Source organism: Prionailurus bengalensis, chromosome E1 (genome assembly GCF_016509475.1).
Source record: "Prionailurus bengalensis isolate Pbe53 chromosome E1, Fcat_Pben_1.1_paternal_pri, whole genome shotgun sequence".
In the NCBI taxonomy this organism is placed as follows: Eukaryota; Metazoa; Chordata; class Mammalia; order Carnivora; family Felidae; genus Prionailurus; species Prionailurus bengalensis.
Window position 1 is genome coordinate 27,650,172 of NC_057347.1, and position 15,325 is coordinate 27,665,496.

Sequence of the window (15,325 nt, forward strand, 5' to 3'; positions counted from 1 at the left end):
AGACAAGAGATTTTTTTTTCCCAATTCTGAACCACGTGGATATATTATTTATTCAAAATAACATAAAATAGGGGCATCTAGCTGATTCAGTCAGTGGAGTATGCGACTCTTGATCTGGGGTTTACATTGAGCGTAAAGCGTACTTTAAATAAAACAAAACCCCAAAATAACATAAAATAGTTACTTTTCTGTTGTCTAATGCAAGCAAATTTGTGTCACTCTGCCTTTAGTCCTCCAACCCATCAGAGATACTATCAGAAAATAGGACCATGAAGGTGTTTGTTTTGTTTTTTAAATCTCATGGATTCTTGAGAAGTGCCCTTTACCTCTAAATTGAAGAGCATATTAAAGTCAGGAATGCAGACATGTTTGTCTTCCATTTTCCTGCGCATGTTTTTGATGGCATGGATTGATGTTTCATAATAAAGCTGGGGTCTCCTGCGGAGAGGGAAGTCTTTCACCCAGCTGCAGCAAATCTCATGTAGTTTGCTGAAGACAGAACGCGCCAATTTCATTGTCTCAATCTCTGTGAAAGAAACACAGACACCCCCAGTGAAGAGCCATTTAAAGCTGCTTTTCACTAGCCTGCTTGGTAAAGACAGAAGTAGGTCACCTTAGTCAAACTCCTTAATAGAAGAAATTCCTCTTCTCAAGAAAAATGAAATGTTGCTTCTGAAGAGAGAAAATGACAACCAATCTAGTAGAAAATCATCAGCCAGCAGCTGCCACTGATATCCTTATGTCATAAGGAGAAAACCTCTGGCCAGGGTTGGATCTACTCCTAGACTGGATTTCTTCCAACCCTCAAAGTGCTCTGACCACTGCTATCTAGTTCAGCTCCACAGCAGTGGCTCCCTTTTGGTTGGCTGCCATGGTTATTATCTGGAGAGCCAGCACCCCCTGCTTAGAAGAATGACTGAAATATGAACGGTAGTTATTCAGCAATTGAAATATGAAAGGCCTATGAAAAAAAACATCATTCATTTGCAAACTACAGGAATGAGCATTTATTTTGATTACCATTTTGCTTTTGTCTTTTTCTTCCTGACCTCTTCCTTTACCTCCCTCCAGTTCCCTAACTTTTCTCTCTTGTAACTGATCATAATTTGGAACTAAATGATACACATTTTTCTTATTTGATGAATTTTTTAATTAAAGTTTTTGGCAATGGCTTCAATAGTTTAGCTAGGTTAACAAATGAAGTAAAGTTTTTAAAGTTTTAAAAGTCTCTAAGGGAAAAAGTACTTAAACTCTGTCTGTATGTGTAACCCTGGATAGAAAAAGACCACCCAGAGGATTCTTTACCCTAGATCATTAAGTCTACTACCTATCAAGTGGAACAGATGAGCTGACTTCTGAGTCGGACTCGAATCCTTCAATGGATGACAGATGTGTAAGCCTTTTAGGCCACAATGAATAGTGTCTCACACCATCTCAGCTCCAGCTGTCCTCTACTCAAGTGCAGCTGTTAAATAACCAGGGGGAGATTAGGTTTTCTCAGGCCAGCATTTTAGATTACTATATCCCAGGTAAACCGGTAAAAAAAAATTCAGAATTCTCCAAAAACCTTTTTTTTTTAACTTTACATAAATCAGATATTACCTGACAGCCTGTGAAAATGTGTACCAGATGGGCAGTGGCTGCACATGACTCCTCTGATCTAGAACACAGATCCCCAGAAGAGAGACTTTGTGTTCTAGAATGGCCTAGGAACTTAGATTCCCATTTTTTTATCCCCTTCCCTGCTGCTGCTTTAATCTGTGACTACCTTTACCTGTTTTCTTACTCAAAATCCTTCCAACAATGATTATATTCAGAAAGCTTATCTCAAGGTTTTTGTTGCCTTTTTTTTTTTCTAACATAGTACAGGGTGGTAACCTATGTTTTGTGGCTCTGCCCCCCGCTTGACATTTTTATTTAATTGAAAATCAAGGGTACATTTGAAAAAGAAACCAAGTTCAAAGAGCCAATACAACCTGAGGAGGTGTGTATAAGAGAGGAACTGAAGCTAATAGACAAGCCAATATTTTTACTGTTTTGACAAAACTCCAATCTTTATTTTTTTAAAGCACCAGTTGCCTAGAGATTCTTTCAACCAGCAATTACCTATTTGTATCACTCCAACCCATTTGGTCTTTGCAGCAGCATAGGTGTGAGTTTGACTCAATCACAACAGAGGACTGCAAAACAATAAGTGAATTTGGAAACACTTAGGGAGAATGGAGTCGGGTGAAACAAATAACTGATGTTAACTATCGGGATAGTTTCCAGATAATGTTCCAAATAGAAACCATTATTTTTTGACTTGTATATTACTCTTCTTATATAGACCCGCACTGTCCAGTAAGGTTGCTTACTAGCTACATGTGGCCATTTAACTTTAAGTAAAATTTAGAATTCAGTTTTTTGGTTACATTGGCTATATTTCAAATGCTCAGTAACTGCATATAGCCAGTTGCTACCACATTAGACAACATAGGCAGAGAACATTTCCATACCTGTGCTGTCTATTGGACAGTAAATTGGTTAGGTGGAGGCAATACCAGCTTCCTCTAGTATTTAGTAAACCAGTAGATCTGTTCCTACCCCCTCCTAGTTGCTTCTTCCATTACATTCCCATTACACCATCTTCTATAGCTCTTGCCACATTTTATACCAATAGATAATATTTATCAAGTACTTGTTATATCCTCTTTCTCTAGAACATTTCACAAATAAGTAAAACCATTTTTAATCACAGGTCTGACTCCAACACCCGTGCTCTACATTTCCCAAATTAGACTATACATACAGACTGTGTCTCAATTATACTTGATTCATCATAGTACAGTAACTGGCAGATAGCAGGGGCTCACTAGATGTTTACTGAATAAATGAATATGCAAACTTAAATTAGCTACTAAAATATTAAAATATTTGTATGCTTTTTGATTGTCCATTCTGCTTCACTCCGATTTTAACTTTTTTTTTTAATGTTTATTTATTTTTGAGACAGAGAGACAGAGCATGAGTGAGGGAGAGGCAGAGAGAGAGGGAGACACAGAATCCGAAGCAGGCTCCAGGCTCTGAGCTGTCAGCACAGAGCCCAACATGGGGCTCGAACCCACGGACCTTGAGATCACTACCTGAGCTGAAGTCAGATGCTCAACCGACTGAGCCACCCAGGTGCCCCTTCACTCCATCAATTTCTACAGTGGTGCCATTATTTTATAATTACTGTAACTTTGGGGCACCTGGCTCAGGTCGTGATCTCACAGTTTGTGAGTTCGAGCCCCACGTTGGGCTCTGTGCTGACAGCTCAGGGCCTGGAGCCTGCTTCGATTCTGTGTCTCCCCCTCTCTCTACATCTCCCCTGCCTGCTCACATTCTGCCTCTCTCTGTCTCTCAATAAATGTTAAAAAAAATTTATAATTACTGTAACTTTGTAACATGTTTTCATATCAGAACTAGTTTTCCTACCTAATACTAACTTTAAAAGGCTATCACTATGGTAGTTTGACATGTTTATTCTTCCAGATGATTTTTCTAATTATTTTGCCAAGTTTGAAGGGGAAAATTTGTTGCCCTTGTGTTTGGGGTTACCTTGAATTTATAGAGTAACCTGCAAAAGAAAAAAAAATTAATGTATTTTTCATATTGAGTCTTATCTAGAAACAAGTTGTTTCATTATTGAAACATTATTGTTTCATTAATTAAATCCTTTTTATGTTGCTCACTAGTTTTAACATAGGATTAAAAAAATTTTTTTTAATGTTTATTTTTATTTTTGAGAGAAAGCATGAGTGAGGGAGGGGCAGAGAAAGAGGGAGACACAGAATCTGAAGCAGGCTCCAGGCTCTGAGCTCTCAGCACACAGCCCAATGCAAGGCTGTAACTCACAGGCCATGAGATCATGACCTGAGCTGAAGTCAACACTTAACCAACTGAGCTACCCAGGCGCCCCTCATAGGATTTTTTTTTTTTTTCTGAAATTTATTGACAAATTGGTTTCCATACAACACCCAGTGCTCATCCCAAAAGGTGCCCTCCTCAATACCCATCACCCACCCTCTCCTCCCTCCCACCCCCCATCAACCCTCAGTTTGTTCTCAGTTTTTAACAGTCTCTTATGCTTTGGCTCTCTCCCATTCTAACCTCTTTTTTTTTTTCCTTCCCCTCCCCCATGGGTTCCTGTTAAGTTTCTCAGGATCCACCTAAGAGTGAAACCATATGGTATCTGTCTTTCTCTGTATGGCTTATTTCACTTAGCATCACACTCTCCAGTTCCATCCACGTTGCTACAAAAGGCCATATTTCATTTTTTCTCATTGCCACGTAATATTCCATTGTGTATATAAACCACAATTTCTTTATCCATTCATCAGTTGATGGACATTTAGGCTCTTTCCATAATTTGGCTATTGTTGAGAGTGCTGCTATGAACATTGGGGTACAAGTGGCCCTATGCATCAGTGCTCCTGTACTCATAGGATTTTTTTAAAAGTAATTTTCTATCCCCAAAGTAGGGCTCGAACTCATGACCCAGAGTTCACATGCTCTTCCAACTGAGCCCGCCAGGCACCCCAGGAGCTTCATATTTCTTAAAGAATATATTCCTAGTTATTTTACTTTATTTCCTATTTTGAGTCAGAACTTTGCTTTAATGTGATTTGGGGTTTTTTTTTTTTTTTTTTTTTTTTTTTTTTGGCCACCTAGCAAACATTCCTCTTTCTACCAGAGACATTTCCTTCTCTCAGTTCCTGTGTATCTAGGGGTAAAACATGTGATTCAGGTCTAGCTAATTAGAGAATCACATTCCTCTGGCCACAGTGATGGATTCAGGAATTGGAAATAACCCAAGCTGGGCTGGTTAGAGTGAATCTGTGATTTATGTAAGAGCAACTGAGTAGTTAGTTACTCTTATTTTCCTGCTTGATTTGCACCTGGGCAGTTGAAGACCTGGTGGCCTAGCAGTGATCTTGCCTGAAAATGGAGCCTGAAAATAAAATCAAAATTAAAGAGGGGTGCCTGGCTCATTTGGTAGAGCATGCAACTGCTGATCTCAGGGTTGTGAGTTCAAGCCCCATGTTGGGTGTGGAGCCTACTTAAAAAAAAAAAAAAAGAATACAGCTGAGATTTGGAGAAATGCCAGGTTCTGATGAATCATGTGAAGCCTTGCATCTAGCCGTGTAGCCCATACATTGAAGGTAGCCAATAAATTCTGTTTTGCTGAAGCCAGTCTGAGTTGTTAGTGGTCACTTGCAACTAAAAAAAAAATTTTTTTTTTTAAGATTTTATTTTTAAATAATCTCTACACCCAACATGGAGCCCAAACTTACAACCCCGAGATAAAGAATCACATGATCATCCAACTGAGACAGCCAGGCACCCTGCAACCAAAAAATTCTTAAGCATACATTATGCACAAATGCTAGATTTTGCTCTGAGTCAAATTTTGTCCTACAGTGTCCAAGAGGTACCCATCTAGTTCTACTTTATTAAGTATATTTTTAAAATTAGGAATGGATAATTGAATTTAATCAAATGCTTCTTTGGGCATCTTTTGAGATTATTCTGCTGTTTTTCTTCTTTTGACCTTTTAATATACAAATTATGCTAACAGGCTTCCTATTATTTTTGTTTTATGGTCTCCTCAGCACATGCTAAGCATATGGTCAGCCCTCAAGAAAATACACATTGAATGAATTAACTATTGTACTCAATATACAAGTATTTTACTTAAGATGTTTTACATTGATTGCTAAGACTGACCCCTCATATTTTTTAGTTTTGTTTCAGGCAAGTTTTGGTATCAGTGTTATGGTTTACAAATTTTCCTTCTTTGTGCAATTGGATAATTCATTCTAACAAACATTGGAATTATCTGTCTTTGATCATTTGAAAATGTTCACTTGTAGAATCACCTATTCTTTCTCCTTTTTGGAAGACTGCTCCTGGGCAATCTTCTCAATCTCTTTCTTCTTAGGTAAAGTCTGTTAACTTGTATTTTTCTAGAAAATACCCAGCTTTTCAGATTTATTTACACAAAATTTTCATAATTCTTTTAATTTCCTCAGTATTAGTGATCATTTTCCCCTTCTTGTTTTTAATTTTTACACTGGGATATTTTAAATAGATTTTAGGTTGTCTGGATAGGTGTTACATCCGCCAAACTAAATTTGTACCAAGAGACACACAAGGTCATTTAGCAAACATTTTGCTATGGGTGACATAAACTTTTAGGTTAAGGATTTTTATTAAGTCTGTTTTTGGAAACAACTAAGAGGAGAGACAATGGCATTTCATTGGGGACTTGAGTGCCTGTAATCCAGTGACAGCAGACCTTACTCAGTAAGCTCATTTCCCACTCTAATGTGTGGATAAACACAATATGCCCTGTAGAGATTCTCCTCAGCAGCAGTTCACACTGAGTGATTTGGGTTAAAAGGATTAAGGACTTGCAAATAGTTAGATTACAACAGATCATTCTGAATCACAGCCATGGCCTGGAGACATTACTGGGTAATCTATTGAAAAAACATAAAATCAGAACTACCAATGATACCACCATTTCACTTTTGCTATCTTATGGGGGTTCCAAATATTCTTCCAAAATAGGCATGCAGGGCAACACTTCAATCTTGCTACGTTAAGTATTTTCCTTCTGCAGGGAGTGTAGAACATCAGTATGTATAATTGCTGCTTGAAATGGAAAAATGAAATAAAAAAGGGTGTGAAAAAGAGAAAATTGTCCAAAGTAGCAATCCACCCCCTCGCAGCTGTAAATTACTCATTAGTCGTTAATGTCACTGTACTGAGCTGGAACTGAGTCAGCCATCACCCAGGCTGCAGTGAAGCAGAATTTAATCTCCCTCATCTTTTCATTACAGGGCTTTTACTTCATGCATCAGTAACAGAGGAAAGACCAATGCTTTGTAACAGGAATTCCATCCAAGTTGTCTCTGGAACAATTTGGTTCCAAGTGAATCAATTACTCTCAGTAAAAACAAGAAGAGGAATTCCTTTCTTGCCAATTTTCTGTCAAAAATGATCTAGAGAGATAAAGGAAGAACAGAAATGTTTACTTTTATATCTGCCTCAAGTTCTCTGGGATTAGCTACTCTGATTCATTAATATATGCTTTGCTCCTTATGCACCATGTTTAAAGGCAAATGCTTAAGTTGGAATAAAATGAAATATTAAAATTCCTTAAAAAAAAAAAGTTAAAAGGGGGGTGGCGCCTAGGTGGCTCAGTCAGTTAAGCATCCAACTTCAGCTCAGGTCATGATCTCCTGGTTTGTGAGTTTGCATCAGGCTATGTGGGGACAGCTCAGAGCCTGGAACCTGCTTCAGATTCTGTGTCTCCCTGTCTCTGTTCCTCCCCTGCTTGTGCTCCCTCTCTCTCAAAAATGAATAAACGTTAAAAAAAATAAAATTCCTTAATGAATTTGAGTAGTAATTCCTAATTTATAAGAGAATAGGTATTTCTTTAGAGCCTGGCAAATATGTATAAGCATAATATGTTAATAAAATAGGCCTTCCTTCAAAAATAAAACCTCTTAATTTGCCTGGAAAAAAGATGTCCAGTGATCCATACAATTAAGTCACGTTACATAGTTGTCATAAAGAACTCTGTTTATTTACTGGTAGAAATAAAATTTAATATAATGAATGAGAAGTTACGTTACAACTGATTTCTTGAATTTTTATATGATTTTTCACTTGGATTCTTAAAGGTAAGTGAAAAGTTTTAAATAGGTTTTGCTCAAACTCTCTCTCCCCTCACTCACTCATCTTTTCTGTTGTGTCTTCACACCTCTCACTTTACTCTTTCCATTTACCCAGGCATTATTTATGATAATATTTTGTTAGGGCAGTCTCTTGCTCCAATTATTGTCACATATTTTCAAAATACACCTGTATTTTTTCTTTTTCCCTCCTTTTATTGACTAGTTTGAAATATATATAATTTTGCATTTTTTTCTCCTTCTTCTGCTAAAATCAGTAAGTGCATAAAGAATTAGATTTCATGTTGTGTAGACATTTTCTGTGTGTCACTACACATGAGAAGATTTTAATATATATATAAAGTTTATTTTGAGAGAGAGAGTACACATGTGAGCACAGGATGGGCAGAGAGGGAGACAGAATCCTTAGCAGGCTCCATGTTCAGCACAAAGCCTGACATGGGGCTTCATCCCATGACCATGAAACCATGAGCTGAGCTGAAATCGAGAGTTGGACACTCAACTGACTGAGCCACCCAGGCGCCCCATATTTTAATATTTTTAAGTGAATAATGTAGAAAGGTACTCACCCACAGTTCCTTCTGTGCCATCTGTTTCCTTTGGGATATAATGTGCAGAAAGATCACTCTGAAGGACTTCGTCTGATGTGGCTCTGGCTAAAGCAGCAGCCAAAAAGGAAGGGCAATTACTGAAAGAGAAAGGGCTATTTCAGTAAGAATTAGGAAATAATCCATTTAACATTAATAATTACTTAGTATTAATATATTTATCTCAAAACAAAATTATATCTTTAAACACTGTTCAACACATATTTATTGGGTGTATATTATGTGCTAGGCATTCTGCCTTGGAATTGGGTATACAATGGTGAATAGCACAGACATGACCTCTGACTCAGTAGGGCTTATAATCTAGTTAGGGAGACATGATAAATAGGTAAACAAATAGTTGAAATTGGGATAAGTTTTATAAAAGAAACAAACAGGTTACAGTGATAGAAAATAAAGAGGGGGATACCTACTTAGAATGGTCAGGAATCTGTACCTTGGATTCCTGGATTCCAATAGATTCAGGAATCTATTCCTAAAGAACAGGAAAGATTCAGTTTTGTGGGTGTGGGAAGTTGGGAGAGAATATTCCAGGCACAGAAAGTACCATGTGTACAGATCCCTTCTGAGAGCTTGGGATGTTTGAGGAACTGAAAAAAGCCCAGAGAAGATGAAGATAGTGGAAAAGGAGGAAAGATGGCAGGGAATAAGGTCAGAGGGACAGGCAGTGGCCAGTTATATGAACCTTTTGGACCATGGAAAGGAATTCAGATCTTACTCAAAGTGCAGTGGGAAGTCACTGAAGACTGTGAGCAAGGGCATGCCATAACCAGACATATTAATTAAAATATGACTTTGACTACCAATGGAAATCCGAAAGGAGGAAGAATAAAGAAGGGTGTCCAATAACAAGATTGTTGTAATCCAGGTGAGATTGAAAAAAAGAGTGTAATCTGGAGAAAGAAAATACAGAACCTACTGATTACTGGAATACAGAGGTCAGAGAAAAGAATTGAGACTGAGTCCTGGGTTTTGGACCGAGCAACTAGGTGAATGTGGCATCATTCCCCTAGATGGAGAAACCAGGAAAAGAACAGGTTTGTGGGAGGAAAGGGTGAAGAAGAAAATAAGAGTTAATTTTATCATGTTAAATTGGAAATATCTGTGAGATATCCTAGTTAAAGGTATCAAATAGTTATTAGATATTCTAGCGTGGAACTCAGAGATGTCAGGAAATTCAGAAGCCATGAATGTACGGATGGTATGTTGTTTTTTATAAGTTGCTTTTTATTCTTTTTTTTTTTTTTTTTTGAGAGAGAGAGAGAGAGAGCGTGAGTGTACATGTGTACAAGCAGGAAATGGACGGGGTAGTGGGGGGGAGAATCCCAAACAGGCTCCACACTGTCAGTGCAGAGCCCAATGCCGGGCTCTAACTCATGAACCATGGCATGAGCTCATGACCTGAGCCAAAATCAAGAGTCAGACACTTAACCAACTGAGCCAGCCAGGCGCCCTTGTATGGATGGTATTTAAAATTGTAGAAGAACATACCACATAGGAAGAGATTATAAAAAGAGTATTGCCTCTCGTGGAATAGGAAGGGTATCTCAAGCCTCACCATTGTATTTGGGTAGTTATGGGAAGGTTGTATAGTTTGCTTCTTTTTTTAATTTTTTTTTTAGATTTGCTTGTTTTAAGAGAGAGAGAAACTGGGACAGGCAGAAACAGGGAGAGAGAGAGAATCCCAGGTAGGTTCTGCACCATCAGCACAGAACCCTATGCAGGGCTTGAACTCACAAACCGTGAGATCATGACCTGAGCCAATGTCAGACACTTAACTGACTGAGCAACCAGGCGCCCCTAGTTTGCTTCTTTAGTCACCATGTTTTCATATCAAGTGGAACTATACTCCAGGAGCTGTCATCAAGAAATTGTACCCAAGGAATCTCATCTGCACCTGACCTCACTGAGTTTCTAAACTTCAAGCCTGAGCCTGATGCCATTAAGAAATGGAACTTTGGGAGACTTTCTTGGGAGGGGGCAAGTGTATTTTTCATGTGTGAAGGATGTGAATTGTGTGGCCAGAACAGACTATGGCAGATTGTTTTTCTAAAACAAGCTACAACAGGGGCACCTGGGTGGCGCAGTCGGTTAAGCATCCGACTTCAGCCAGGTCACGATCTCGCGGTCCGTGAGTTCGAGCCCCGCATCAGGCTCTGGGCTGATGGCTCAGAGCCTGGAGCCTGTTTCCGATTCTGTGTCTCCCTCTCTCTCTGCCCCTCCCCCGTTCATGCTCTGTCTCTCTCTGTCCCAAAAATAAATAAACGTTGAAAAAAAAAATAAATTAAAAAAATAAAAAAAAATAAAACAAGCTACAACAATATTTCTGGTATCTAGTACGGCTGCTTTAGCAGTTCCTTAAAATGCTTAATTATTATATAGCCCAGCAATTCCACTTATAGGTATATAGCCAAGAGAAGTAACCACGCAAAAACTTGTATATGTTCATAGCACCATTATTCATAATAGCCAAAGAGCATAAACAACCAACTGTCCATCAACTGATTATGCATAAATAAAATACAGTATATTCATACAATGGATTATTATTCAGCCATAAAAGGAATAAAGTATGCATACATGCTACAATGTGGATAAACCTTGGAAACATTAGGGTGATGGAAGCCAGTCACAAAAGACCACACACTCTATGATTCCATTCAAAGGAAAAGTCCAGAATAGGCAAATCTATAGAAACAGAGTACAGTAGCGGTAGCCTAGGGCAGAGGGGTGAGGTGCGTAGGGAGTAACTGCTGATGGGTGGGAAGTTTCTCTTGGGAGTGATGAAAATATTCTAAATCTTGGATTGTAGTGATGATTAAACACTTCTGAATGTATGAAACCATTGAATTGTACACTTTAAATGGGTAACTTTTATGGTATGTGAATTATATCTCAATAAAGATGTTTAAAAAATTACTGACTTTGTTAAGAACCACTGAATAGTGGAGGTGAAAATAGGATTAGAAATGGAAGGCAAGGAAGTGTGGCAGTGAAGGCAAACAGAAATGGGACAGTAACTGAAAGGGCATATGAGGAGAGGGAGTCTGTTCTTATTTTAGAATGGTGTAGAATCTGATTGTATATTAAAGGAAATGATCTAGTAGAGAAAGGCTGATAGATAATGTAGGACACAGGGGATGACCAAAGGAGCAAAGTTCCTGAGAAGGCAAGAAGAGATGAGATCTAATTCATATCTGATAATGCTGACCTTTGCTAGCATGAGGCACATTTCACCAGTTGGAGAAGGAAGGAAGAAAATGGGTACAGATGCAGGTAGGCTTCTAGACTTCTTAGTAGGAAATAAGAGTATTCCCATCTAAAGGTATGATTCAACAGTAACTTATTGAGGCTTACAGTGTTCCAGGAACCATTCTGGCACTCAGAATATAAATGACCAAAAAAGACAACTCCTGCCTTTGTAACCCTCATACACTGTTGGCGGGAATGTAAGTTGGTGTAGCCACTATGAAAAACAGCATTAAGGTTCCTCAAAAATTAAAACAGAGATACCATACAACTAAGTAATTCCGCCTCTGGTTATTTACCCAAAGAAAACAAAAACACTAATTCAAAAAGATATATGCCTTCCTATGTTTATTGCAGCACTATTTATAATAGCCAAGGTAAGGGAACAACCTAAATGTCCATCCACAGAGGGATGAAGAATTATGTAGTTTATATACAATTGAATACTAGCTATAAAAAATAATGAAATCTTGCCTTCAAGATAACATGAATGAACCTAAGTGAAATAAGTCAGAAAAAAAGACCATATGATTTCACTTATATGTGGAATCCAAAAATCAAATGAATGAACAAAGAACAGAAATAAACTAATACAGAGAACAAACTAGTGGTTGCCAGACAGGAAGGTGTGGAAAATAAATGAAGGGGATTAAGGGGGACAGACTTCCAGTTATAAAATAAATAAGTCATGGGGAGGAAAAGTACAGCATAGGGAATACAGTCAATAATAGTGTAGTAGCTTTGTATAGTGTTTCATAGTGTATATAATTGTTGGATCACTGTGTGGTTTACCTTAAACTAATATTGTATGTCAATTATATTTTTTTTAAAAAATGGGTACCTGGGTGGCTCAGTCGTTTAAGTGTCTGGCTTTTGATTTCAGTTCGGGTCATGATCTCACAGTTTGTGGGATTGAGCCCCATGTCAGGCTCTGTGCCTGTCTGACAGCACAGAACCTGCTTGGGATTCTCTTTCTTCTTCCTACTCTGCCTCTCCCCAACTAATGCATTTTCTCTCTCAAAATAAACATTAAAAACAAAACAAAAATAACCTCTCCTCTGGAGCTTAAATTCTAGAGCATGGCTTCTCAACGAAGTATGGTAGGTTAGATCAGCAGTTCTCAAACTTTTGCAGACATCAGAGTTACCTTGCAAGGCTTGTTAAAACACAGATTGCTGGGTCTCATCCCTAGAGTTTCCGACTCAGTAGATCTGAAGACTTGAAAATTTTCATGTCTAGCAAGTTCCCAGATGAGGTTCATGCTGCTGGTCTAGGGACAACACTTTGAGAATCATTGGGGTAGATTATCAGCTGGGTGGTAAGGGTAGAAAGAAAGTACATGCAGCAGGAGGGATGAGAATGTAGTATGAAAAAGAGAGTAGGACTGTCAGTGCTAAGAGACTGTTGGAAGCTTGAGACAATTTTTAAATGAAACCAGTCTTTTTGGTTGTACGATTTTCTCCATCTATGTTCATGTGTTGGAATATGTGTAGGTAAAAAGAATTGTCTAGTTTGTCAATATTTGGGATTTTGCAAAGTAAGTATTAAAAAGTGAAGAAGAGACATGGAAATTTATTATCTTTTAAGCATGTGATTACAACGTTATACCTTGGACTTTAAAGTGGCTAAGAAAGAAGAGACACAAGTGGCAAATCAGTGTGATCTATACGTAATGAAACAACTGTAGTTGGGAGCACTTGGGCACATAACCTGGAAGAACGAAATATTGTAGCCTGAAAGCAGGATGCCTGTGGATAGGATTTTGGAGCTAGTGCAATTTTTGTGATAGCAAGGTTTAGGTGAGACCAAGAAAGTATGTAGTTGAGTGGTTTAGAAACAGATAAAATGACAATGTTTACGTTCTAAGTCTTGAAGGGAAAAAAATCATAAAATTAGCTATCATTATTCATCAGTATTTTTCAAATTATAGGTTGTGATCCATTAGTGGTGAATGAAATGAATTTATGAATTGTGACCAGAATTTTTTTTTAAAAAAAGGAAATAGGTACAAAATCTATAAAGAACTTACCAAACTCAACACCCAAAAAACAAATAATCCAGTGAAGGAATGGTCAAAAGACATGAATAGACATGTCTTCCAAAGAAGACATCTAGATGGCCAACTAACACATGAAAAAATGCCCAACATCACTCATCATCAGGGGAATACAAATCAAAACCACACTGAGATACCACCTCACACCTGTCAGAATGGCCAAAATTAACAACTCAGGCAACAACAGATGTTGGCAAGGATGCAGAGAAAGAGGATCGCTTTTGTACTGCTGGTAGGAATGCAAACTGGTGCAGCCACTCTGGAAAATAGTATGGAGGTTCCTAAAAAAATTAAAAATAGAACTACCTTACAACCCAGCAATTGCACTACTAGGTATATATCCAAGGGATACAGGTATGCTGTTTTGAAGGGACACATGCACCCCAATGTTTACAGCAGTGCTATCCACAACAGCCAAAGTATGGAAAGAGCCCAAATGTCCATCGATGGATGAATGGATAAAGAAGATGTGGTATATATATTCAATGGAATATTACTCAGCAATCAAAAAGAATGAAATCTTAACATTTGCAACTATGTGGATGGAACTAGAGAGTATTATGCTAAGCGAAATTAGAGAAAGACAAATATCATAGGACTTCACTCATATGAGGACTTTAAGAGACAAAACAGATGAACATAAGGGAAGGGAAGCAAAAATAATATAAAAACAGAGGGGGACAAAACATAAGAGACTCTTAAATATGGAGACTAAACAGAGGGTTACTGGAGGGGTTGTGGGAGGGGGGATGGGCCAAATGGGTAAGGGGCATTAAGGAATCTACTGAAATCATTGTTGCACTATATGCTAACTAACTTGGGTGTAAATTTTTAAAAATAAAATAAAAAAATAATCTAAAAATTAAAAAAGGAGATAGGGTACATGAGGTAAGGCTGAGTATATTCTGGAAACATACATAAGTATATACTGAATCCTGATTGTGATAAAAAAAATTTTTTTGGAAGCCACTGCCCTTTAACAATTATGAAATAAACTGATGGCATCCCTTGAAATCCAAATGTTTTATAAGCCATATTACCATTTCTTCTTTCATGCCAAGTTAACTGAATTTTTCTTGATAAGTCAAAATTTTTCTCCATAGGCCTAAATAAACTCTTTGTCAGCATTGCTTGACTTTACTTTTCTATCATGCTTTATTTTAACCAGTCACATCCAAATATTTTGCATAAGTGGAATTTTAATATATACTTACAAGATTTACTTGGTCCTTTTGTTTCCAATTTATATTAAAATTACCTTAAAACTTTTATTGTAATCTTATTCCCTATAATTCCTCCCCTGCCAAGAAAAAAGATATCTTTTGTCTAATTATTAAAATATTTAGGATCTAGTAGGCTCACCAAAGGTAAGAATATGAAAACTTTAAAGAATAAGGCAAGAACCATTAGTCTCATTAATGTGTCATCTGCAATACATTTTTAGTCCCAGTTAATGTAATTTTTTACTTTTTGTCAGACAGAATGAAAATATTTTCAGTGAAGTAGGAAGGAGGATTAGCTGACTAATAGCTAGATATAAAACATCAAGCTAGACGCTTCACCCACATCAGCTACTTCTACCTGTCAAAAAGCTATAACACTTAGCATGAATAAGTTCTTATGATTTTGACTCTGAAGTGAAAGTGATTATTTCTGAAAAATCAGAATTGCAAATATATTTTAAA

The 15,325-nt window shown here is 37.5% G+C and overlaps 1 protein-coding gene across 1 annotated transcript in view; it reads right to left on the reverse strand.

Annotated features, from left to right (window-relative positions):
* The window catches only part of PPM1E (protein phosphatase, Mg2+/Mn2+ dependent 1E), a 224,546-nt gene that overhangs the window by 17,150 nt on the left and 192,071 nt on the right, over positions 1-15,325 (reverse strand). Inside the window, exons 2-3 of the mRNA XM_043583920.1 lie at positions 8,297-8,415; positions 327-526 (exon numbers count right to left, since the gene is read on the reverse strand). Of these exons, the coding sequence (XP_043439855.1) occupies positions 327-526; positions 8,297-8,415 (319 nt within the window). The remainder of the gene's footprint in view (positions 1-326; positions 527-8,296; positions 8,416-15,325) is intronic.